This window comes from Oncorhynchus mykiss, chromosome 5 (genome assembly GCF_057628025.1).
Source record: "Oncorhynchus mykiss isolate SJ-2025 chromosome 5, ASM5762802v1, whole genome shotgun sequence".
Taxonomy (NCBI): domain Eukaryota; kingdom Metazoa; phylum Chordata; class Actinopteri; order Salmoniformes; family Salmonidae; genus Oncorhynchus; species Oncorhynchus mykiss.
In genome coordinates this window covers 94357756-94382870 of record NC_143026.1, presented here as the reverse complement: position 1 = coordinate 94382870, position 25115 = coordinate 94357756, and the positions used below count along the sequence as shown (strand labels likewise).

General features: G+C 41.8%; 1 protein-coding gene across 2 annotated transcripts in view; it reads right to left on the bottom strand.

The window, feature by feature from the left end:
- Positions 1 to 25115, bottom strand: part of LOC110524859 (phosphatidylinositol 3,4,5-trisphosphate 5-phosphatase 1) — a 44639-nt gene that overhangs the window by 9897 nt on the left and 9627 nt on the right. For both annotated transcript variants that reach the window (XM_036978951.2, XM_036978952.2), the window contains exons 3-20: positions 24102 to 24237; positions 23633 to 23795; positions 23088 to 23228; positions 21449 to 21539; positions 18887 to 18964; positions 18450 to 18527; positions 16288 to 16411; positions 16034 to 16137; positions 15847 to 15949; positions 15054 to 15250; positions 14452 to 14569; positions 13602 to 13698; positions 12200 to 12338; positions 10943 to 11051; positions 7737 to 7825; positions 5931 to 6012; positions 5724 to 5813; positions 5292 to 5402 (exon numbers count right to left, since the gene is read on the bottom strand). In XM_036978951.2, coding sequence (XP_036834846.2) covers positions 5292 to 5402; positions 5724 to 5813; positions 5931 to 6012; positions 7737 to 7825; positions 10943 to 11051; positions 12200 to 12338; positions 13602 to 13698; positions 14452 to 14569; positions 15054 to 15250; positions 15847 to 15949; positions 16034 to 16137; positions 16288 to 16411; positions 18450 to 18527; positions 18887 to 18964; positions 21449 to 21539; positions 23088 to 23228; positions 23633 to 23795; positions 24102 to 24237 — 2050 coding nt within the window. The remainder of the gene's footprint in view (positions 1 to 5291; positions 5403 to 5723; positions 5814 to 5930; positions 6013 to 7736; positions 7826 to 10942; positions 11052 to 12199; positions 12339 to 13601; positions 13699 to 14451; positions 14570 to 15053; positions 15251 to 15846; positions 15950 to 16033; positions 16138 to 16287; positions 16412 to 18449; positions 18528 to 18886; positions 18965 to 21448; positions 21540 to 23087; positions 23229 to 23632; positions 23796 to 24101; positions 24238 to 25115) is intronic.

Sequence of the window (25115 nt, the reverse complement as noted above, 5' to 3'; positions counted from 1 at the left end):
TGCTATGTTGTTGTCTTTAGGTCTCTCTTTATGTTGTGTTGTCTCACTTGTCGAGATGTGTGTTTTGTCCTATATTTTTATTTAATTTATTTGTATTTTTAATCCAAGGCCTCATCCCCACAGGAGGCCTTTTGGTGGGCCGTCATTGTAAATAACAATTTGTTCTTAACTGACTTGCCTAGTTAAATAAATAAAAATACTCTTGCATCACCTAGCCGTGTCTGAATCCTGGCTTAGGAAGGCCACCAAAAATTCTGAAATTTTCATCCCCAACTATCACATTTTCCGACGATATAGAACTGCCAAAGGGGAGGAGTTGCAATCTACTGCAGAGATCTGTCATACTATGCAGGTCTGTGATCGAACAATTTGAGCTTCTACTTTTAAAAGCCACCTTTCCAGAAACAAGTCTCTCACCGTTGCCGCTTGTTATAGACCCCTCTCAGCTTCCAGCTGTGCCCTGGACACCATATGTGAATTGATTGCCTCCCATCTATCTTCAGAGTTCACACTGCTAGGTGACCTAAACTGGGATATGCTTAAAACCCTGGCCGTCCTACAATCTAAGCTAGATGCCCTCAATCTCACACAAATTATCAAGGAATTTACCAGGTACGACCCTAAATCCGTAACCCTCTTAGATATCATCCTGACCAACTTGCCCTCTAAATACACCTCTGCTGTCTTCAACCAGGATCTCAGCAATCACTGCCTCATTGCCTGCGTCCGTAATGGGTCCGCGGTCAAACGACCACCCCTCATCACTGTCAAACGCTCCCTAAAACACCTTTCTAATCAACCTGGCCCGGGTATCCTGGAAGGATATTGACCTCATCCCGTCAGTAGACGATGGTTGGTTACTCTTTAAAAGTGCTTTCCTCACCATCTTAAATAAGCGTTCATAAAAATGCCGTTCATAAAATGTAGAACTAAGAACAGATATAGCCCTTGGTTCACCTCAAAACCTGATTGCCCTTGACCAGCACAAAAACATCCTGTGGCATTCTGCATTAGTATTTAATAGACCCCGCAATATGCAACTTTTCAGGGAAGTTAGTAACCAATATACAGTCAGTTAGGAAAGCTAAGGCTAGCTTTTTCAAACAGAAATTTGCATCCTGTAGCACTAATTCCAAAAAGTTTTGGGACACTGTAAAGTCCATGGAAAATAAGTGCATCTCCTCCCAGCTGCCCACTGCACTTAGGCTAGGAAACATTGTCACCACCGATAAATCTAAGATAATTTCAATAAGCACTTTTCTACAGCTGGCCATGCTTTCCTCCTGGCTATCCCTACCTCGGGCAACAGCTCTGCACCCCCTGCAGCAACTCCAGACAGCGGATGTTCCGAAAGTGCTACAAAATCTGGATCCCTACAAATCAGCCGGTCGAGACAATCTGGACCCTCTCTTTCTAAAATTATCTCCCGAAATTGTTGCAACCCTTATTACTAGCCTGTTCAACCTCTCTTTCGTATCGTCTGAGATCCCCAAAGATTGAAAAGCTGCAGCGGTCTTCCCCTCTTCAAAGGGGGGGACACTCTAGACCCAAACTATTATAGACCTATATCCATCCTGCCCTGCCTTTCTAAAATCTTCGAAAGCCAAGTTAACAAACAGATCACCGACCATTTCGAATCCCACCGTACCTTCTCCACTATGCTATCTGGTTTCCGAGCTGGTCATGGGTGCACCTCTGCCACGTTCAAGGTCCTAAACGATATCATAATTGATAAGATACAATACTGTGCAGCTGTCTTCATCGCCCTGGCGAAGGCTTCGACTCTGTCAATTACCGCATTCTTATCAGCAGACTCATTATCCTTGGTTTCTCAAATGACTGCCTCGCCTGGTTCACCAACTACTTCTCAGATAGAGTTCAGTGTGTCAAATCAGAGGGCCTGTTGTCCGGACCTCTGGCAGTCTCTATGGGGGTGCCACAGTGTTCAATTCTCAGGCCGACTCTCTTCTCTGTATATATCAATCATGTTGCTCTTGCTGCTGGTGATTCTCTGATCCACCTCTACGCAGATGACACCATTCTGTATACATCTGGCCCTTCTTTGGACACTGTGTTAACAAACCTCCAAACGAGCTTCAATGCCATTCAACACTCCTTCCGTGGCCTTCAACTGCTTTTAAATTCTAGTAAAACTAAATGCATGCTCTTCAACCGATCGCTGCCCGCACCCGCCAGCCCGACTAGATTCACTCCTCTGGACGGTTCTGACTTAGAATATGTGGACAACTACAGATACCTAGGTGTCTGGTTAGACTGTAAACTCTCCTTCCAGACTCACATTAACCATCTCCAATCCAAAATTAAATCTAGAATTGGCTTCCTATTTCACAACAAAGACTCCTTCACTCATGTTGCCAAACATACCCTCATAAGACTGACTATCCTACCAATCCTTGACTTCGGTGATGTCATCTATAAAATAGCCTCCAACACCCTACTCAACAAATTGGATGTAGTCTATCACAGTGCAATCCGCTTTGTCACCAAAGCCCCATATACTACCCATCACTGCGACCTGTATGCTCTTCGTTGGCTGGTTCTCGCTACATATTCATCGCCAAACCCACTGGCTCCAGGTCATCTATAAGTCTTCGCTAGGTAAAGCCCTGCCTTATCTCAGCTCACTGGTCACCATAGCAACACCCACCCATATCATGCGTGCCAGCAGTTAAATTTCACTGGTCACCCCCAAAGCCAACACCTCCTTTGGATCCCTTTCCTTCCAGTTCTCTGCTACCAATGACTGGAACGAATTGCAAAACTCACTGAAGCTGGATTTAAGCATCAGCTGTCAGAGCAGCTTACTGTGCCTGTACACAGCCAATCTGTAAATAGCACACCCAACTACCTCATCCCCATATTGTTATTTATATTTTTTGCTCTTTTGCACCCCAGCATCGCTACTTGCACATCATCATCTGCGCATCTATCACTCCAATGTTAATGCTAAATTGTAATTATTTCGCCTCTATGGCCTATTTATTGCCTTAGCTCTGTAATCTTTTTTTCCCACACACTGTACATAGATTTTTTTTCTATTGTGTTATTGACTGTACATTTGCTTATGTGTAACTCTGTGTTGCTGTTTTTGTCGCACTGCTTTGCTTTATCCTGGCCAGGTCACAGTTGTAAATGAGAACTTGTTCTCAACTGGCCTACCTGGTTAAATAAAGGTGAAATAATAAATTAAATTAAATCAATATGTTTTGACCAAATCCAGGGTTACTCCAAGGAATTTAGTCTCCTCAACTTGCTCAATTTCCACATTATTTATTACAATATTTAGTTAAGATTTAGGGTTTAGTGAATGATTTGTCTCAAATACAATGCTTTGAAATATCTAGGACTAATTTATTCCTTGCCACCCATTCTGAAAATGACTGCAGTTCTGACTGCAGTTCATTTGTTGAGTCTTTACTCAGAGCCAGTGGCAGGTCACTAGTGTACATTTTAAAAAAAGTATGGGGCCTAGACAGCTGCCCTGGGGAATGCCTGATTCTACCTAGATTATGTTGGAGAGGCATATATAGCAGGGGGTGTAAAGCCATAACATATACGTTTTTCCAGCAGCATACTATGATTGATAATGTCAAAAGCTGCACCGAGTCTAACAAAACAGTTCCCACAATCTTTTTATTATCAATTTCTCTCTGCCAATCATCCATAATTTGGGTGAGTGTCGTCCATGTTGAATGCCCTTCCCTATAAGCATGCTGAAGTCTATTGTTCATTTATTTACTGTAAAATAGCATTGTACCTGGTCAAACACAATTTTTTTATCCAAAAGATTACTAAGGGTTGGTAACAGGCTGATTGGTCGGCTATTTGAGCCAGTAAAGGGGGCTTTACTCTTCTTGGGTAGTGGAATTGCTTTTGCTTCCCTCCAGGCTTGAGGGCACACACATGTTTGTAAGCTTAGGGATGGCAAATAGGAGTGGCAATATCATTCGCTATCATCCTCTGTAATTTTCCATCCAAGTTGTGATACCCAGGTGGCTTGTCATTGTTGATAGACAACAATACGTTTTTCACCTCTATCACACAGTTACTTTACCGAATTCAAAATTACACTGCTTGTCTTTCATAATTTGGTCAGTTATATACTCAGATGTGTAGGTTCAGTGTTTGTTGCTAATTTTGCCAATTATAAAAGTAGTTGGTAGTATCAGTGTGTTTTGTGATGAATGAGCCACATGATTCAATGAATGATGGAGCTGAGTTTGCCTTTTTGCTCAGAATGGAATTTTACGATCATTCTTTATATAATTGATCTTTGTTTCATAGTGTAGTTTCTTCTTCTTTTTGTTGTGTTTAGTCACATGATTTCTAGATTTGCAGTACTTGTGCCAATCGGTTGTGCAGCCAGATTATTTACCATTCCTTCTGCCTCATCCCTCTCAACCATAACATTTTTCAATTTCTCATCAATCCAAGGGAATATAATGGTTTTTACAGTCATTTTCTAAATGGGTGCATGTTTATTAGTAACTGGAATAAGCAATTTCATAAATGTGTCAAGTGCAGCGTCTGGTTGCTCCTCATTACACACCACAGACCAGCAGCGTCTGGTTGCTCCTCATTACACACCATGGACCAACAAATATTCTTTACATCGTCAAAATAGGAATCACTACAAATCCTATTGTATGACCTCTTAGACACAATATTAGGTACAGCCTTTGGAACGTTGGTTTTCCAACATGTGGCTACTAACTATATTGTGATCACTACAACTGATGGATTTGGATACTGCTTTACATCAGATTTCTGCAGCATTAGTAGGTGTGATCAATACATTAACGTACACATAGAGCTAACATGAATTATAATGTATATTACTGCCTTAATTTTAGCTGAACCCCAGGAAGAGTAGCCTTGGTAGCAGCTAATGGGGATCCATAGCAAATACAAATAAGTTCGATTTTAGCGTTATCCACTATTGGGACTCAAGAGTGATGCAGCGGTCTAAGGCACCGCATCTCAGCACTAGAGGCATCACTACAGACCCTGGATTCGATCCCGGGCTGTATCACAACCGGCCATAAATCGGGAGTCCCATAGGGCGGCGCACAATTTTGCCCAGCGTCGTCCGGGTTAGGGTAGGGTTTGGCCGGGTTAGGGTAGGGTTTGGCCGGGTTAGGGTAGGGTTTGGCCGGGGTAGGCCATCATCATAAAATAAGAATTTGACACCGACTTGCTTAGTTAAATAAAGGTTAAATGCAAAAATGAAATAAACCACTGTGTTCAGATGGAATAAGGTCTAGTCTTACTCTCTAAGCAGCTGGAGTGGTATTCGAGGAAGAACTTGGTCTTGGACTTTGTCATGAGGGTGGCAACGCAGTTCATGAACTTGATCCCACCCTGAGACACCCTGCTGGGATCTGGAAAGAAAGATTTTTTAAAAAGACCATTTGAAAGGTAGTTGTCTTGTCCATAATGTTTGACTAGGAAAACAGTAGAAAGAACTTCTTAGGAGTCAGATAATTTCTAACGTCAGATGTAATAGGCTGTGTTTAAACATGCAGCCCAATTCTGATATTTTTTTCCACCACTAATTGGTCTTTTTGACAAATCTCATCAGATCTTTTTTCTGAGCTGATTGGATTTGTAAAAAATAAAAAAATTAATTGGTCTGACTGTGTCACAGTCATTAGTCACACAGTCGGCACGGTGTAACTGTCTAGCGAAGTTAGAAACTGTACCGTGCTTGGAGACAAACTGCGATGCCACTCCAACTTCAAATGTGGAGAAAACTGGAGAGTGGTCACTGGTCATGATGTCATTGGTACACCCTGCAAAAGAGGTTTGCCTAATGATATAATTGGTAATAACATTAGCTAAAATGAAACATGTATTTAATTGGTTATTGCAATGAATCAATCGATCAATTATCATGGCAGTAGTCTCACCGTATGACTGACAGAACACATGCACCAAGGGGTAGGACTTCCGTAGAACGCGATCACACCATGATGGTAGATTGTATTTAGTCTGTGAGGGAGAAAAATGTAAATAGTGAACTTTTAGAAATTCAGTCATCTACAGCACCTCCTACTGGAGAGTTGATCTATCTACTATCTCTTTGGTCTCCCATCCAGGGTTTTAACTAAGACCAGCCCTGCTTAGCTTTGACTACTACTAATATGCTATCATGAGAAATATTACTGAGAGATCCCTTAATAACTCAATTTGATTTAGTCGTATTCTTTAACTTAGACTTTTTGGTTGAGATGGAGACGTGAATCTAACATATCAATTATTCATTTGTACACAAACATGTATTAAAGCCAGACTATGTCGATGACACAAAAAATTAAATCTTCAAATGTTGATATTTGGTTGTGTTGACAATCCAATCACTTTTACAATACAGTACATAGCCTATTAACTTGTTGACAAGTTAAGAAATGATTTGTAGGATTAAACCAGTGTGCTAAAATGCAAACATCCATTAGATACATCTCCTTTAAATGTTGATATTTGGTTGTGTTGACAATCCAATCACTTTTACAATACAGTACATAGCCTATTAACTTGTTGACAAGTTAAGAAATGATTTGTAGGATTAAACCAGTGTGCTAAAATGCAAACATCCATTAGATACATCTCCTTTAAATGTTGATATTTGGTCGCATTGCCAACTTTTGTAATATTACATATGATCTTACAAACTAACGTAACAGTTTTTATTCAACCTTAAAATGAGTAACACATGCATGGCCACATTTTAAAGGTTGCTGTATAAATGTCTTATGTAATCCTAGAAAGTGATAATAAGTCTGTATGTTCAAGATAGCATGCAAAGGTCGCAGGTCTGTGGAGATCTTCACAATTGCTGTAATAATCTTTACAGAATCTCCAACATCATTGATCACTTTTGCACTTTTAATGTAATCTTAACTGCAATCCAGGTCATTTGGTTCTGCTATGAGATGAAGACCACCTGTAAATAGCACACCCAACTACCTCATCCCCATAGTGTTACTTATCCTCTAGCTCTTTTGCACCCCAGTATCTCTACTTGCACATCATCATCTGCACATCTATCACTCCAGTGTTAATGCTAAATTGTAATTATTTCGCCACTATGGCCTATTTATTGCCTTTACCTCCCTCCTCTTCTTCATTTGCACACACTGTACATAGATTTTTCTATTGTGTTATTGACTGTACGTTTGTTCATGTGGAACTCTGTGTTGTTGTTTGTGTCACACTGCTTTGCTTTCTCTTGTCCAGGTCGCAGTTGTAAATGAGAACTTGTTCTCAACTGGCCTGCCTGGTTAAATAAAGGTGTTCTCAACTGGCCTACCTGGTTAAATAAAGGTGTTCTCAACTAGCCTACCTGGTTAAATAAAGGTGTTCTCAACTAGCCTACCTGGTTAAATAAAGGTGAAATAATAAAATACATTTAAAAAATAACACCATTTGAACTTTTCTTTTAAATGTTTGAAAGCACAGTGACAATACATTTAGATGATAACTAAACCCCAAAATCAGACATTATTTTTCCATTGGAATTTGACTCTGCTTGCAGATGGTTGAAAGCATAGTGAAAACACATTTGGGAATCCAACAAACTTCTAGCAGTCTTTTTGAATGGATGAATAAAAAGTTAAAATCTCATTGAGCCACTTCTTAACCAAATTCTACCCACATTTCCACGTTAAAATGATGCGGAGTGCCCAATGGGATCTGAGAAAACACCGTAAACCTACCCCTGTGGCTTTGGCCTTGGTGTAGGCATATCTCTCTCGTGTGTCTCTCTCGAAACGATAGGTGGGCGCGAACGTGATCTCCTCCTCATCTGGAGATGAAATTAAACAACAGAGGTATCAAAGGTCAAGACAGGTTCATTCATTTTGCACATTTTAATGAGGAAGTGATGATGAAACGCTGGTAAATACCTATTAAATTGCTGGGAGTTTATAAACTAAAGCAAAAAAAGAAACGCCCCTTCTTTCAGGACACCCGTCTTTCAAAGATAATTCGTAAAAATCCAAATAACTTCACAGATCTTCATTGTAAAGGGTTTAAACACAGTTTCACATGCTTGTTCAATGAACCATAAACAATTAATGAACATGCACCAGTGGAACGGTAGTTAAGACACAAACAGCTTACAGACGGTAGGCAATTAAGGTCACAGTTATGAAAACTTAGGACACTAAAGAGGCCTTTTTACTGACTCTGAAAAAGACCAAAAGAAAGATGCCCAGGGTCCCTGCTCATCTGCGTGAACGTGCCTTAGGCATGCTGCAAGGAGGCATGAGGACTGCAGATGTGGCCAGGGCAATAAATAGCAATGTCCGTACTGTGAGACGCCTAAGACAGCACTACAGGGAGACAGGACGGACAGCTGATCGTCCTCACAGTGGCAGACCACGTGTAACAACACCTGCACAGGATCTGTACATCAGAACATCACACTTGCTGGACAAGTACAGGATGGCAACAACAACTGCCTGAGTTACACCAGGAACGCACAATCACTCCATCAGTGCTCAGACTGTCCGTAACAGTCTGGGAGAGGCTGGACTGAGGGCTTGTAGGCCTGTTGTAAGGCAGGTCCTCACCAGACATCACATGCAACAACGCCGCCTATGGGCACAAACCCATCGTTGCTGGACCAGACAGGATTGGCAAAAAGTGCTCTGCACTGACAAGTCGCGATTTTGTTTCACCAGGGTTGATGGTCGGATTCGCCTTTAACGAAGGAATGAGCGTTACACCGAGGCCTGTACTCTGGAGCGGGATCAATTTGTAGGTGGAGGGTCCATCATGGTCTGCAGCGGTGTGTCACAGCATCATCGGACTGAGCTTGTTGTCATTGCAGGAAATCTCAATGTTGTGCGTTACTGGGAAGACATCCTCCTCCCTCATGTGGTACCCTTCCTGCATGACAATGACACCAGCCATACTGCTCGTTCTGTGTGTGATTTCCTGCAAGACAGGAATGTCAGTGTTCTGGCATTGCCAACAAAGAGCCCGGATCTCAATCCCATTGAGCACGTCTGGGACCTGTTGGATCGGAGGGTGAGGGCTAGGACCATTCCCCCCAGAAATATTCGGGAACTTGCAGGTGCCTTGGTGGAAGAGTGGGGTAACATCTCACAGCGAGAACTGGCAAATCTGGTGCAATCCATGAGGAGGAGATGCACTGCAGTATTGAATGCAGCTGGTGGCCACACCAGATACTGACTGTTACTTTTGATTTTGAACCCCCCTTTGTTCAGGAACACATTATTCCATTTCTGTTAGTCACATGTCTGTGGGACTTGTTCAGTTTGTCTCAGTTGTTGAATCTTGTTATGTTCATACAAATATTTACACATGTTAAGTTTGCTGAAAATAAACGCAGTTGACAGTGAGAGGACGTTTCTTATTTTGCTGAGTTTACATGGAGTGTGCAACTTTCTTTATTGTGATAGTTTATAGTTTATTCGTCGTTAGTCAGCACCTCCACACAAACACATTTTTCTGTTTGTGTGCCAGCTCATATTTTTGAATTTACATTTCAATGAGAATAGCATAAGGACTAGGTAATGGTGGTATTAAAAGGTCCAATGCACCTGTTTTTTAAAATCTCAATATGAAATCATTTCTAGGTAACAATTAACTACCTTACTGTGATTGTTTTTAATTGAAAATGATCAAAACTTAACAAAAAAAAAAACTTAACAAAAATGTCTTCTTAGCAAATTGCAGTTTCTCAAGCAAACAATGTAGCCAGGACTGTCTGGGGGTGGTCTGAGAGAGAGGCCTATTTGGAGGAGCCTAACGGGAGGGATGTGTCACTGTTGGGAGAGGGCTCTCGTTGGGAGAAGGTTTACGATTACATCGTCATTTTTAATTTTTTTATTTTTTTATTACCCCTTTTTCTCCCCAATTTCGTGGTATCCAATTGTTTTAGTAGCTACTATCTTGTCTCATTGCTACAACTCCCGTATGGGCTCGGGAGAGACGAAGGTTGAAAGTCATGCGTCCTCCGATACACAACCCAACCAAGCCGCACTGCTTCTTAACACAGCGCGCATCCAACCCGGAAGCCAGCCGCACCAATGTGTCGGAGGAAACACTGTGCACCTGGCAACCTTGGTTAGCGCGCACTGCGCCCAGCCCACCACAGGAGTCGCTGGTGCGCAATGAGACAAGGACATCCCTACCTGCCAAACCCTCCCTAACCCGGATGACGCTAGGCCAATTGTACGTCGCCCCACGGACCTCCTAGTCGCGGTCGGTTACGATAGAGCCTGGGCGCGAACCCAGAGTCTCTGATGGCACAGCTGGCGCTGCAGTACAGAGCCCTTAACCACTGCGCCACCCCACATCGTAATTTTATTGACGACACCGAAAAACAACAAAATCAAAAACGAAAGCGCACAGTTCTGTCAGGCGAAAAACACTAAACAGAAAACAAGATTCCACAAAACCCTAAAGGAAAATGACAACTTATATGTGATCCCCAATCAGAGACAACGATAGACAGCTGCCTCTGATTGGGAACCACACACAGCCAAAAACAAAGAAATAGAAAACATAGACTTTCCCACCCGAGTCACACCCTGACCTAACCAAACACAGAGAATAAAAAGGATCAGGGCGTGTCAGTAACCTGAAAACCAGCTGTTCTTGGCAGAGAGGGCAAACTATATTTGTTATTAGTGTATTAACAACCCCCTGTCTTTTCAAAAAGCTCTGACACTAAAAGTGCATTATCATCATTTTCACATCATTTTTTTCCAATCTCATAGTGGATATGAAACATAGGTAAAATCTAGTTTTTGACTGCACTGCCTCTTTAAAATGTTGACACTTGATAGTGTAATGGCTGTTAAGCCTGCAATACCAACATACTGTAGATGTGTGCTATCACGGTTGATTTTGTATGAAATGTATGATTTTGCTAGTGGCCATGTCTTACCATAGTGTAGGAACACCTTCTCTTCTCCTTTCTCAATGGTGAGCTGGTCTCTACACAGCAGTTCCTGGTACTGCTGCTGTTTGATCTTGGTCACAATGCTCTCTGCTTCCTGTTAAGGGAACACAATGCAAAGCAGCTGTTCTCTTTTTCCTGCTCGGTGACGTCATCAGCACACCACTGTCTCTTTTTTCACCTAACTTGTCGCTAACAGATAAATAGGGAATAGGAACTGCATGCTGGCTGTGTGTCCCAAATGGCACCAGGGCACGGGTCAAAAGTAGTGCACCAGATAAAGGCGCCAATTAGGATGCATAGGTCAAAAGTGGTGCACCAAATAAGGGCGCCATTTTGGATGCATAAGTCAAAAGTAGTGCACCAAATAAGGGCGCCATTTTGGATGCATATGTCAAAAGTAGTGCACCAAATAAGGGCGCCATTTTGGATGCCTAAGTCAAAAGTAGTGCACCAGATAAGGGCGCCATTTTGGATGCCTAAGTCAAAAGTAGTGCACCAGATAAGGGCGCCATTTTGGATGCCTAAGTCAAAAGTAGTGCACCAAATAAGGGCGCCATTTAGGATACGGAAACTGTTTCATGCACCAGACGTTCTGTCCTCCACGTTCTGCTAACCAGTGGCCAAGTAACAACTTGTTCTCTGTTTCTTAACACATTCAAGAAGCACGTTGACAGAAATCACTTGTTGGTTACACTGACACTATTACACAAAGCAGGTTTCCATCCAACCTTTTCATGCGGGTCATGTAAATATATATTGGGTACATGGGAAGTTAACCATAAAAATGTGTTTTTTATGTGCACTATGTCACCACGCATAGTCCTCTATCTGCAACAAGTCAATTGGATGGAAACACATCTATGTTGGGAAAAATACGGATAATTATTGTTTTTATGCTGATTTTTAGAATATTTGTAAGAAAATCTGTCACTAATTGGATGGAAACCTAGCTACGGACATTAATTCCTCTCAGTATTATCTCCACTTTTTGTAATACTGTCATGATCTCAGTAAGAGAAGACTACGTTGAGTGTTGTTGATACTGTAAGCAACCTTAACCCAACACCAACTTGTCAAAAGGTTTGGATCTCCTGGTGTAACGGTTAAGGTGTTTGGGTTGACGGCCGCTGGACCCTGGGGTTTGAGTCCCGGTTGGGCTACACCCCCCCCCCCCCCCCGAATTAGCTACAAAACAATCTCCCCATCCAATAGTAACTAACTGCTTAACTAAGTATAACTTACTGTGGATGGCAGTTCGATTCGATAATTCAGATCCCCAAACCAGAACAGATGAGTAAATCGATGTGTGATGTCAAAGGGATTCAGTTTCTTATCTCCAAGATTAAGAAAGCGTAGGATGCTGACGTAATTCTGGTTGCGTCTGGCAAGAGAACAAAATGTTGAGGAATTAAATGTCTTGTTTCAAGTTGAGATATGGTGTTTTCTTTCCTCACGTTTAGCTATTGTTTTCTGCAATATGCAGACTCACATCTTCATGTTTCTCTATTCATCAAACAGAAACGAACATAAAATAATTCCATTCATTTGTATGGGTTAGATTTAGACGAATTCCATGACACTTGTAGGGGGGTCGTAGAGAAAAACGGAGAGCAGCATCTTGTTCGTGAGGGTCTGTCCTCTCTACAGTGGGGTCACAATAGTTTGTTACCCAAACGGTTCAGATGCAACAGACAAACATGGGCATATCAGCATTATCGACTTCAGACAAGTCTCGTGGGGGGGGGGGGGGGGGTCAAAGAGCAAAACGTAGAACACCATCGTGTTCCCGAGAGTCTCCCCTGTCTATAGAGGGGTCAGATTAGTTCAGGTGCTACAGAGGTTTTCGTGAGAATACCTATTTTCGGGATGTCTACTGGTTTGACAAACAGCGCCCGTAGCGCTGCCACTATCCACCGCAGATGTGGAAGGGGCGACATCGGAGAATGCAGTGGATTGAGATTCTACTGGTTTGACAAACAGGTATCTCTACTGGTCTGGTATCTCTACTGGTTTGACAAACAGGTATCTCTACTGGTCTGGTATCTCTACTGGTTTGACAAACAGGTATCTCTACTGGTCTGGTATCTCTACTGGTTTGACAAACAGGTATCTCTATTGTTTTAACTGACGGATTTAGATTGACCCACCGATGCGTCAATAGACTCTCGGGGGGTTTTAAAACCTACTCAGGAAATAGAGCAGACAGACCACAAATACCATTCTAAACAATACTGGAGTGTAAACAGAACAAAACTCCTAAGAGTTTAGATACATTTTGAGGAGATGTTAATTAAATGTACTGATATTGTGCCAGTGGAATACTTTTTTATTTTTTTATGAAATCTTTCCATGTATTACTCAATGCAAGACAATTGAGAGTAGTTCTGGTCAGACATATTACCACATTTAAATGGTCTGTTTTTATTTGGTCATTTTAAATCCCAAATCTCTGTACCTACTGAGATTTATGTCTGTGAAATTAATACACTTTTTTAATTTAATGCCATTTAGCTTTCTGGTTCCTAGGGGGTCAGGAGTTCTGGGAAAACATGGAAATTGTCTACATTTGACACAGCTATTCAGTATAGGATTTTTATATTCTGAAAATTATTTTTCAACTATTTTTTTGATCCCTGCAGCTCACCTGATCTTCTTCTCGCTGCCTGAGGTCAGGTGACTGTTAACGAAGCCAAAGGAAGTACCGTTGAACATGAAGGACACACCCACTGCACCCTTATTTCCTGGAAAAACAAAAATAAAATGGACGGATGTATCTTTGATCAAAGGGCCCGTTTCCCGGACACAGATTAAGGTTAGTCCTGGACTAAAAAGCCATTTCAAAGAGTATTCTGCATTGAGCAAGCTTTTTAATCCAGGACTAGCTATAATCTATGTCTGGGAGACAGTGAGCTGATGGGACTGCAGTGAGTTGATGGGACTGCAGTGAGTTGATGGGACTGCAGTGTGTTGATGGGACTGCAGTGTGTTGATGGGACTGCAGTGAGCTGATGGGACTGCAGTGAGTTGATGGGACTGCAGTGAGCTGATGGGACTGCAGTGTGTTGATGGGAGTGCAGTGCGCTGATGGGACTGCAGTGAGTTGATGGGACTGCAGTGAGCTGATGGGACTGCAGTGAGCTGATGGGACTGCAGTGAGTTGATGGGACTGCCGTGAGTTGATGGGACTGCAGTGAGCTGATGGGACTGCAGTGAGTTGATGGGACTGCAGTGAGTTGATGGGACTGCAGTGAGTTGATGGGACTGCAGTGTGATGATGGGACTGCAGTGAGCTGATGGGACTGCAGTGAGCTGAGGGGACTGCAGTGTGTTGATGGGACTGCAGTGAGTTGATGGGACTGCAGTGTGTTGATGGGACTGCAGTGTGTTGATGGGACTGCAGTGTGTTGATGGGACTGCAGTGAGTTGATGGGACTGCAGTGACCCGATGGGACTGCAGTGTGTTGATGGGACTGCAGTGAGCTGATCGGACTTACCCAAAGCGTTGGCGATCCCTGTCTTGACGCTGTCTGAGAAGATGTGTGAGATTCTGTTCTCGTGCTCAGGCTTGGCTAGCACAACGATCCGGATGTTCCATAGGGTCTGGGTGGCTATCTGAACAAAATTAAAACACATAATAGTGATACCTTGACCATTCCTTATGGTCGACTCTATTACAATCTGACAAACTATATTTAAACGGGCCACTGTGATTTGTAATGTAACCCAACCTCAAACCAGTGTAGGAATAAGGAGATCCTTTAAGGGTGGGTTTACTGGACTCAGATTAAGCCTTGTCCTACACTGAAAAGCTTGCTCCATGGAGAATCTCTATTGAAAGTGCTCTTTAGTTCAGGTCCAGGCTTCATTTATTGTATGTCTGGGAAACTGGCCCTGAGTGTTGAGACTGAGACACTGGCTCTGAGTGTTGAGACTGAGACACTGGCCCTATCTCAAATCCTCTTCCCTCGATTCCTCAAATCCTATCCCTTGCCTCCTCAACCGTACTGGAGGAGAACATCCAAGGTCCCTCCCCTCAGGCCTTCTTCTCCAATTGGTGCAAGGAATCATGAAAATACTAATTGAGATAGTAACTGACTTGTTTGAAGCTGATGTTGGTGGTTCCTCTCAAGGCACTTTTCAGTGTGTCTATCCACTCCTTCTCCCCCAGGGGATCTTCCTGAGTCCCGAACACATAGATGTCATGAGGAATGTGATCGGCCGTGTCGTCCCTGGTCTTGCCCTGACCCTTACACTGGAACCAGGATGCTATGCTGTGTGGGGGGCTGGCGTTCCCTTGGGAGAGACAATGATCAATCAGTCAATCAATCAATATCTTTTTTTATTTCAAATAGGAAATGTGTAGCTAGTTGTTGAGTCATTCAGCAAAACAATTATCCACTGAGTTAAAAAAAAATAACAGCAATATTGATATTGATCAATGGGCGATTCCATCTCAGCGTGGGCCCCAAAAACATTTTTGGTATCCGAGATTGTTCTGGCAATTCTCACATAGAAACTTCATTGTGAAGAAGGATGTTTCACATTATTTTTTACATTTGTTTCACAAAAAAAGACCCTATGATCTGTGAAGCGTAATTGATACAGACAACATCTTAAGAGTCATTATACTCCTTATGGTGTTCTCTATCCCATAGAGCCAGGCGGAGAGAGGATGCCCGTTGTCACAGTTCCAAGACCAGCCCTACGTGTCTGGCTAATCCTACATCAATGACGTGGGTGGATCTCAAAACTGAACCTGGATCAGCGTTAACTAGCAATGATATCCTTCGCCACCGTCGTCTTTTATTTATTAGAAACCAACTATAACACTATGTAAAATGTTCTATCTATTCTAGGTAAAAGGTAGACATTGAAGGCGGCCATTTTACCCATATTCCAGGTGCCAACGAATACCGTGATCATATCTGGCTCAGGCTTGTCCGAGTGTTTGTTCTTCATCTGCTGAAGGAGTTGACAGAACCCCTCTCTTTTCTGGTGACACACAGACAGACGTCAGAAGGGACACCGCACAGATAACATGAAAACGTAGCACCAAAGAACTTAGGAGGTCTTTACCTTTGTGTCGTCGAAGACAAACTCTTTCCTCAGAGTTTTCTCCTTCTCTGTTTCCAGCATGATCACCAGCTTGGCAACCTTCTGGGATTTCACGAGCTGTAAGACTTGACATGACATAGATTAGACCTATGACACTACTAAGTAGAATACTATATAGGGAATTAGGTGCCGTTTGGGACAAGGACTTAGATACAATACAGAATGTAAAATATAAATACAATTCTCTGGGATTTTATCATGAATAGAGTACTGACTTTTATTGTGAACAAAGTATTTGTCTTCTGGCCCATCTTTATACTTCTTGAAGTAGATCTTCCCAGTTTCCACATCCACCTTGAGGAACATCTTGGTTGTGAGACCAAGCAACTCTGATTTGACCTGTAAAAGAAGACCACGACCTCACAAGTTCACAAAAGAAACCTGTCCTGCAATTAAACCGTGCAAAGAACATTTGAAGAGAATCGTTCCAAAACGTTACATCCACAAATTTTTGCACATTTTGTTTAAATTATTATTTTTTAAATCTGAAATAATTCCTACGGGTACCTTCGTGTGCCTACGGGTGTCTACGGGTACCTTCGTGTGTAGAATATGACTGTTCCCACATGTTTTATTCATATGTTTAATGTGTATTAAAACAGGGTTTGGTTGTTCGTATCCTGTGATGTGGTTGTGTGGTCTAGCTATCTTCAGATGAATGAACTGTAAGTCGCTCTGGATAAGAGAATCTGCTGAAAATACTCACATGTTAAATGTAAATATTTTACATACAGATCTCATATTACTGTATTGATTAATTGTAGAAAAACTATATATACATATATATATATATATATATATATATATATATAGAACTGTACAAATGATATGTATATATATATATATACACACTGATGTAACAAATCATTTGTACAGTTCTTTAAATAAATTAAAAAATTGTCACATGACTGTGTAAAACCTAGCAGTACTACTTATTCCTCTGAGAGTGAGGCAGATATATATTATTACTGTGTAAAACCTAGCAGTACTACTGATTCCTCTGAGAGTGAGGCAGATATTTAGCATTTAGCAGTAAAACATGATTATTTGTCTCTCTGAAATGAAACCATCAAGTGATTTAGATTTTAAACAAATACATGTCTGTCATTGAACAACCCCCCATGCCATGATTTGATAGTGTATATAAAACACACCATTCTCTCATCATTTCTTTAAACATTAAAAGCCAATTTTCCAACATTTCTGAAAATGGATATATAGCGTTTTGGAATAAAACCTAATTTGAAGTTTACTCAGGGCAAACAACTGCCCCCTCTCATTGAAGCCACAGAAGTCCAAAGCGGACCACAGTACTGCAGACATTGTTAGCAAAAAAAAAAAAAACAGGATACCCCATTGTAGCGAATGTGAAAATAAATGTTTTTGTGGTCAATCTTCGTGGTAAAAAAAAACATTCAGATGACAATCATGTTACCGATAATTACTCCTATTACACCATATGCATGCCCTTAAACAAGAAGTATGATTACCCATAATTACTCCTATTACACCATATGCATGCCCTTAAACAAGAAGTGTGATTACCCATAATTACTCCTATTACACCATATGCATGCCCTTAAACAAGAAGTATGATTTAGCTGCTATGGTCAGCCTGCATTACTACGGTTGGCCTTCAACTTGATACTCAATGAGAGGGGGCAGAGCTAGCCTGCATTACCACGGTTGGCCTTCAACTTGATACTCAATGAGAGGGGGCAGAGCTAGCCTGCATTACCACGGTTGGCCTTCAACTTGATACTCAATGAGAGGGGGCAGAGCTAGCCTGCATTACTACGGTTGGCCTTCAACTTGATACTCAATAAGAGGGGGCAGAGCTAGCCTGCATTACCACGGTTGGCCTTCAACTTGATACTCAATGAGAGGGGGCAGAGCTAGCCTGCATTACCACGGTTGGCCTTCAACTTGATACTCAATGAGAGGGGGCAGAGCTAGCCTGCATTACCACGGTTGGCCTTCAACTTGATACTCAATGAGAGGGGGCAGAGCTAGCCTGCATTACCACGGTTGGCCTTCAACTTGATACTCAATGAGAGGGGGCAGAGCTAGCCTGCATTACCACGGTTGGCCTTCAACTTGATACTCAATGAGAGGGGGCAGAGCTAGCCTGGAGCTAGCTGCGCATGTAATGTAGAGTATCAATGGTATGATTTCCTTGGCTTCACATTAATGGTGTCACATGGTCAATGCCTTTGTTCATTCAAATACACTCAATGAGTTTACCCCAATGATAATTGAGAGAAATCCCTTTGTTTCAGTCAAGTTTCTTTCTAAATCTGGCCTTTTGATATGTCATAAAGTTATGAAAATGCCTCTTGGCTATTGTATCTTTTATTATTTTTTATAGCTCACTTACTTCAAATGTAATAGGTGGTATTAGAGACCTTCTGTGGCCTCCGTCGTATCCAGCCCACTCAAACACGGCTGTTTTGGCCTGAAAAAAGGGAACTACAGTATTTGAAGGGGACTTCCTCACAACTGTGTTTTTACCCTGGTCGGGGTAAGTCAACATGACACAGGAAAGACGTTTCAGCATCTCAGAGGTCACCTACACCAGGGTCACTTAGAGATTGATAGATATAGAAAATGGATGAGCTTGGTGCAACAAAAAATAAAATTGAATAACGTTTTAATTTTCGAATATGATTTTCTTCCCAAATGAAACCCTATTCCCTTATATATAGTGTGTTACTTTTGGCCAGAGCCCTATGGGCCCTATAGTAGTGCACTATATAGGGAATAGGGTGCAATTTGGGACAGGTCCTAGGGTTTAGAATGGTGTTAAAACATTACCTTCTCTTCTATGGAGTAGAGCAGTTTGGTCAGTTGTTCCAGCCTGAAGGACACAGACTGGTCGGAATCTGCTGACACCTAGAAATTAAAACAGAAACGTGATGTGAATTAGACACTTAAAGAGACAACATAATTCATTTTAAACCAACTACTGGAAACATGATATCATATTCTATTGATAGGCAGAGTGTCTATGTCTGCAGAATAAACCAAGAAAAGGGCAGAGTGTCTATTTCTGCAGAAAAACCCAAGAAAAGTGCAGACTACACTATAGTAGAATAGAGCAGAGGTAGACTACAGTACACTATAGTAGAATAGAGCAGAGGTAGACTACAGTACACTATAGTAGAATAGAGCAGAGGTAGACTACAGTACACTATAGTAGAATAGAGCAGAGGTAGACTACAGTACACTATAGTAGAATAGAGCAGAGGTAGACTACAGTACACTATAGTAGAATAGAGCAGAGGTAGACTACAGTACACTATAGTAGAATAGAGCAGAGGTAGACTACAGTACACTATAGTAGAATAGAGCAGAGGTAGACTACAGTACACTACAGTAGAATAGAGCAGAGGTAGACTACAGTACACTATAGTAGAATAGAGCAGAGGTAGACTACAGTACACTATAGTAGAATAGAGCAGAGGCAGACTACAGTACACCATAGTAGAATAGAGCAGAGGTAGACTACACTACAGTAGAATAGAGCAGAGGTAGACTACAGTACACTATAGTAGAATAGAGCAGAGGTAGACTACAGTACACTATAGTAGAATAGAGCAGAGGTAGACTACAGTACACTACAGTAGAATAGAGCAGAGGTAGACTACAGTACACTATAGTAGAATAGAGCAGAGGTAGACTACAGTACACTATAGTAGAATAGAGCAGAGGTAGACTACAGTACACTATAGTAGAATAGAGCAGAGGTAGACTACACTACAGTAGAATAGAGCAGAGGTAGACTACAGTACACTATAGTAGAATAGAGCAGAGGTAGACTACAGTACACTACAGTAGAATAGAGCAGAGGTAGACTACAGTACACTACAGTAGAATAGAGCAGAGGTAGACTACAGTACACTATAGTAGAATAGAGCAGAGGTAGACTACAGGACACTATAGTAGAATAGAGCAGAGGTAGACTACACTACAGTAGAATAGAGCAGAGGCAGACTACACTACAGTAGAATAGAGCAGAGGTAGACTACACTATAGTAGAATAGAGCAGAGGCAGACTACACTACAGTAGAATAGAGCAGAGGTAGACTACAGGGCACTATAGTAGAATAGAGCAGAGGTAGACTACAGGACACTACAGTAGAATAGAGCAGAGGTAGACTACACTACAGTAGAATAGAGCAGAGGCAGACTACAGTACACTACAGTAGAATAGAGCAGAGGTAGACTACAGGACACTACAGTAGAATAGAGCAGAGGTAGACTACAGTACACTATAGTAGAATAGAGCAGAGGAAGACTACAGTACACTACAGTAGAATAGAGCAGAGGAAGACTACAGGACACTATAGTAGAATAGAGCAGAGGTAGACTACAGTACACTACAGTAGAATAGAGCAGAGGTAGACTACAGTACACTATAGTAGAATAGATCAGAGGTAGACTACACTACAGTAGAATAGAGCAGAGGTAGACTACACTATAGTAGAATAGAGCAGAGGTAGACTACAGTACACTACAGTAGAATAGAGCAGAGGTAGACTACAGTACACTACAGTAGAATAGAGCAGAGGTAGACTACATTACACTACAGTAGAATAGAGCAGAGGTAGACTACAGTACACTATAGTAGAATAGAGCAGAGGTAGACTACAGTACACTATAGTAGAATAGAGCAGAGGTAGACTACAGGACACTATAGTAGAATAGAGCAGAGGTAGACTACACTACACTACAGTAGAATAGAGCAGAGGTAGACTACAGTACACTACAGTAGAATAGAGCAGAGGTAGACTACAGTACACTATAGTAGAATAGAGCAGAGGTAGACTACAGGACACTATAGTAGAATAGAGCAGAGGTAGACTACAGTACACTACAGTAGAATAGAGCAGAGGTAGACTACACTACAGTAGAATAGAGCAGAGGTAGACTACAGTACACTACAGTAGAATAGAGCAGAGGTAGACTACAGGACACTACAGTAGAATAGAGCAGAGGTAGACTACAGTACACTATAGTAGAATAGAGCAGAGGTAGACTACAGTACACTATAGTAGAATAGAGCAGAGGTAGACTACAGGACACTACACTACAATGTTAAACTAAAACATCAGAGAACCTTCAGCAACATTCAGCTTTAATATAATAGCAACCTGCAATCACGCATCTACAACCAGGAAGCGCTACGTCTCATTTTAACAGAAAGACCAAGATCCTCTCCAATAAGAGCTCGCACCGACCCATTTCCTAATTGAGTGTTATTAACGGTAAACCGATTCCGTCTCCAATGCAGTTAAAAACCGTCTCTTTACTGAATGTTGACGTTCAAACGTCTGATTAAAAAAAAAAAAGTGAATATGAATAATGTCCACCTACCTGAGTCCTCAGACGTCCGATCCCTGGGGCCAGCTGCTGGTCCAGAAGCCTCTGAAAGGTCTCCAGAGTGGGCAGGGTACGGGAGATCTCGCTGGTACAACCAATAGGAGCATAGCAATTGTTTTAATGCTGTTTACCAGGGTTTATGGGGGTCAATTTCAATTCAGTTTCCATCCCTAATTGGCTGAACGAATTAAATGGACCCCGAAACCGACTGAGATCTCACTGACACCATTATAGGAGTACAGAAATGTTCTTGCATTTGACAAGGGACAATTAAACACTGTTCATAGTGAAAGCCAAGTAATATACATGTTGCAGAAGCAGCTACTGTCCGTCAGTACTGTGTACCTGTTCAGTTGTTTACAGTACTGTGTACCTGTTCAGTTGTTTACAGTACTGTGTACCTGTTCAGTTGTTTACAGTACTGTGTACCTGTTCAGTTGTTTACAGTACTGTGTACCTGTTCAGTTGTTTACAGTACTGCGTACCTGTTCAGTTGTTTACAGTACTGCGTACCTGTTCAGTTGTTTACAGTACTGCGTACCTGTTCAGTTGTTTACAGTACTGTGTACCTGTTCAGTTGTTTACAGTACTGTGTACCTGTTCAGTTGTTTACAGTACTGTGTACCTGTTCAGTTGTTTACAGTACCGTGTACCTGTTCAGTTGTTTACAGTACTGTGTACCTGTTCAGTTGTTTACAGTACTGTGTACCTGTTCAGTTGTTTACAGTACTGTGTACCTGTTCAGTTGTTTACAGTACTGTGTACCTGTTCAGTTGTTTACAGTACTGCGTACCTGTTCAGTTGTTTACAGTACTGCGTACCTGTTCAGTTGTTTACAGTACTGTGTACCTGTTCAGTTGTTTACAGTACTGCGTACCTGTTCAGTTGTTTACAGTACTGCGTACCTGTTCAGTTGTTTACAGTACTGCGTACCTGTTCAGTTGTTTACAGTACTGCGTACCTGTTCAGTTGTTTACAGTACTGCGTACCTGTTCAGTTGTTTACAGTACTGCGTACCTGTTCAGTTGTTTACAGTACTGCGTACCTGTTCAGTTGTTTACAGTACTGCGTACCTGTTCAGTTGTTTACAGTACTGCGTACCTGTTCAGTTGTTTACAGTACTGCGTACCTGTTCAGTTGTTTACAGTACTGCGTACCTGTTCAGTTGTTTACAGTACTGCGTACCTGTTCAGTTGTTTACAGTACTGCGTACCTGTTCAGTTGTTTACAGTACTGCGTACCTGTTCAGTTGTTTACAGTACTGTGTACCTGTTCAGTTGTTTACAGTACTGCGTACCTGTTCAGTTGTTTACAGTACTGCATACCTGTTCAGTTGTTTACAGTACTGCGTACCTGTTCAGTTGTTTACAGTATCGTGTACCTGTTCAGTTGTTTATAGTACCGTGTACCTGTTCAGTTGTTTACAGTACTGCGTACCTGTTCAGTTGTTTACAGTACTGCGTACCTGTTCAGTTGTTTACAGTACCGTGTACATGTTCAGCTGTTTACAGTACTGTGCACCCGTTCAGTTGTTTACAGTACTGTGTACCTGTTCAGTTGTTTACAGTACTGTGTACCTGTTCAGTTGTTTACAGTACTGTGTACCTGTTCAGTTGTTTACAGTACTGCGTACCTGTTCAGTTGTTTGCAGATTCCCATGGTGAGCTTCTTTAGATGGGGGAGGGATGGATTCCCACTCTGGACTTGCTCAGCATCGAGAGAGACCGAGGTGTGGAAGTATTCCTCAATGGATTTTTGGTGCTCTTCTGGCAGGCTGGACGATATGATTGAATTGAATTGAATTTATTTTGGGTAACAGACACATATAGAAACAAAATGTACAATGTGGACCCAGAGGATATCACTTGAAAGTATTAATAAAAAATATTTAAAATCCTTGAATTTACAGATGCATCATCAGTCAGTGTAATTTGTTCGTTGGTATGTAACTTAAACATGGGCAGCTGGGTAACACAATACTATGTCTTTAGTAACACAAGGGCAAATCGTAACTTCCTCTTTACAGTCAAATTGTATTTTCGTCTCCTCCTACTGACATTAATGCATGCTGAAGTGAAAACTCGACCTGACAGGAAGTTAGTATTTGTCCCACAATACTGAAGACACTTGAGAAGTATCAGTACATTGATTAGTTGAATGTGAGCCTTCAGTACATACTTAGACATATCGATGTGTTGTAGTCTCTGTAGGTATGTGTCTCCCAGGGAACTACAAGCCAGCTCTGAGCCTCGGGAATCCCCTCCTTGGATTTCTTTACTGTTCCTAGGGGGCAGCTGAGGAGGGCATTTCACTGGCTCCGTTGATCCAACAACTGTCGTAACTGTTAAGACATAACGTTATGTCCTGTGACAGCGAAAATAAATTGGACCTTTTACGGATGTGTGAGACAGGCCCCTTTGAGTTAAGCCTAAAGATCAGACTGCCTTAGCTTAGCTTAGCTGTAGCAGAAACAGACCAGAGAGAATGAGAGAATGTCTGTATCCTGAATGGCACCATACTCTTTACATAGTACACTATTTTTTGGACCAGAGCCTCATGGGAACCCATATGGGTTTCTGGTCTAAAGCAGTACACTATATAGGGGGAAAAGGGTACAATTTGAGATGCCAATGTCTATTAACCTAACCTGCTTCTTCCTCTGGCTCCTCCTCCTTCTGAACAGGGAACTGCAGGTGTGTAGCCAGACCCATGTTGGGACTGTAGAACGTCTCCACCAGGTCAGACAGCACAGAGAATAATTGGATAGGCACGCCCTCAGAGGCCTGGAGAGAGGCACAAAAGCAGTGGTGTAAAGTACTTCATTTAAAAAAAATCTACTTGAAAGTACTACTTAAGTAGTTTGAGTTTATTTTTACAGGGACAGTGCACATTAATCAACGTTTCAGTAAAAGTGACGGTTTTAGCCAGCCGGGCTAATTTTCAAGGACAATGATGTACTTTTTACTCCATACATTTTTCCCCTGACACTCAAAAGTACATGTATTTATTATGGATTCCCATTGGCCAATAGCAGCAGCTTCTCTTCCTGGGGTCCAGCAAAATGAAGGCAGTTTATAGCATTTTTAAAAAAAACATTACAATACATTCACAGATATCACAAACACACTGTGTGCCCTCAGGCCCCTACTCCATCACTACCACATATCTACAGTACTAAATCCATGTGTACGTGTGCATATAGGGCATATGTTATTGTCTGTGTTTATATGCATGTGTCTTTGCCTATGTTCACGTTGCTTCACAGGTTAGTAGATTTCTCTGGGTCTAATGCGAATCATCAACACTTACAGGTTAGTGAACTACAGAACAGAACAGTAATCACAGCCTAGTACCCTTTGGAGTCCACAATGGTAGTAGTACAGATTTGAAAAATCTGGGCAAATATAATCCAACACAAGTGTGAAATGGTTTGAAGAATTGAAAGTTCCAGGCACTCATGTGGGTTTAAATGTATGTAGTACCATCAAGCCATGGTCCTGATACACTGTTTCTCAACGATCTCATCACAGGCTAGTACACTTCTGAGTTTAGTGCACTTCTGAGTTTAGTACACTACAACAGCAAGACAAGAACACTACAGAGCACCAACAGCAAGACAAGAACACTACAGAGCACCAACAGGAAGGCAAGAACACTACAG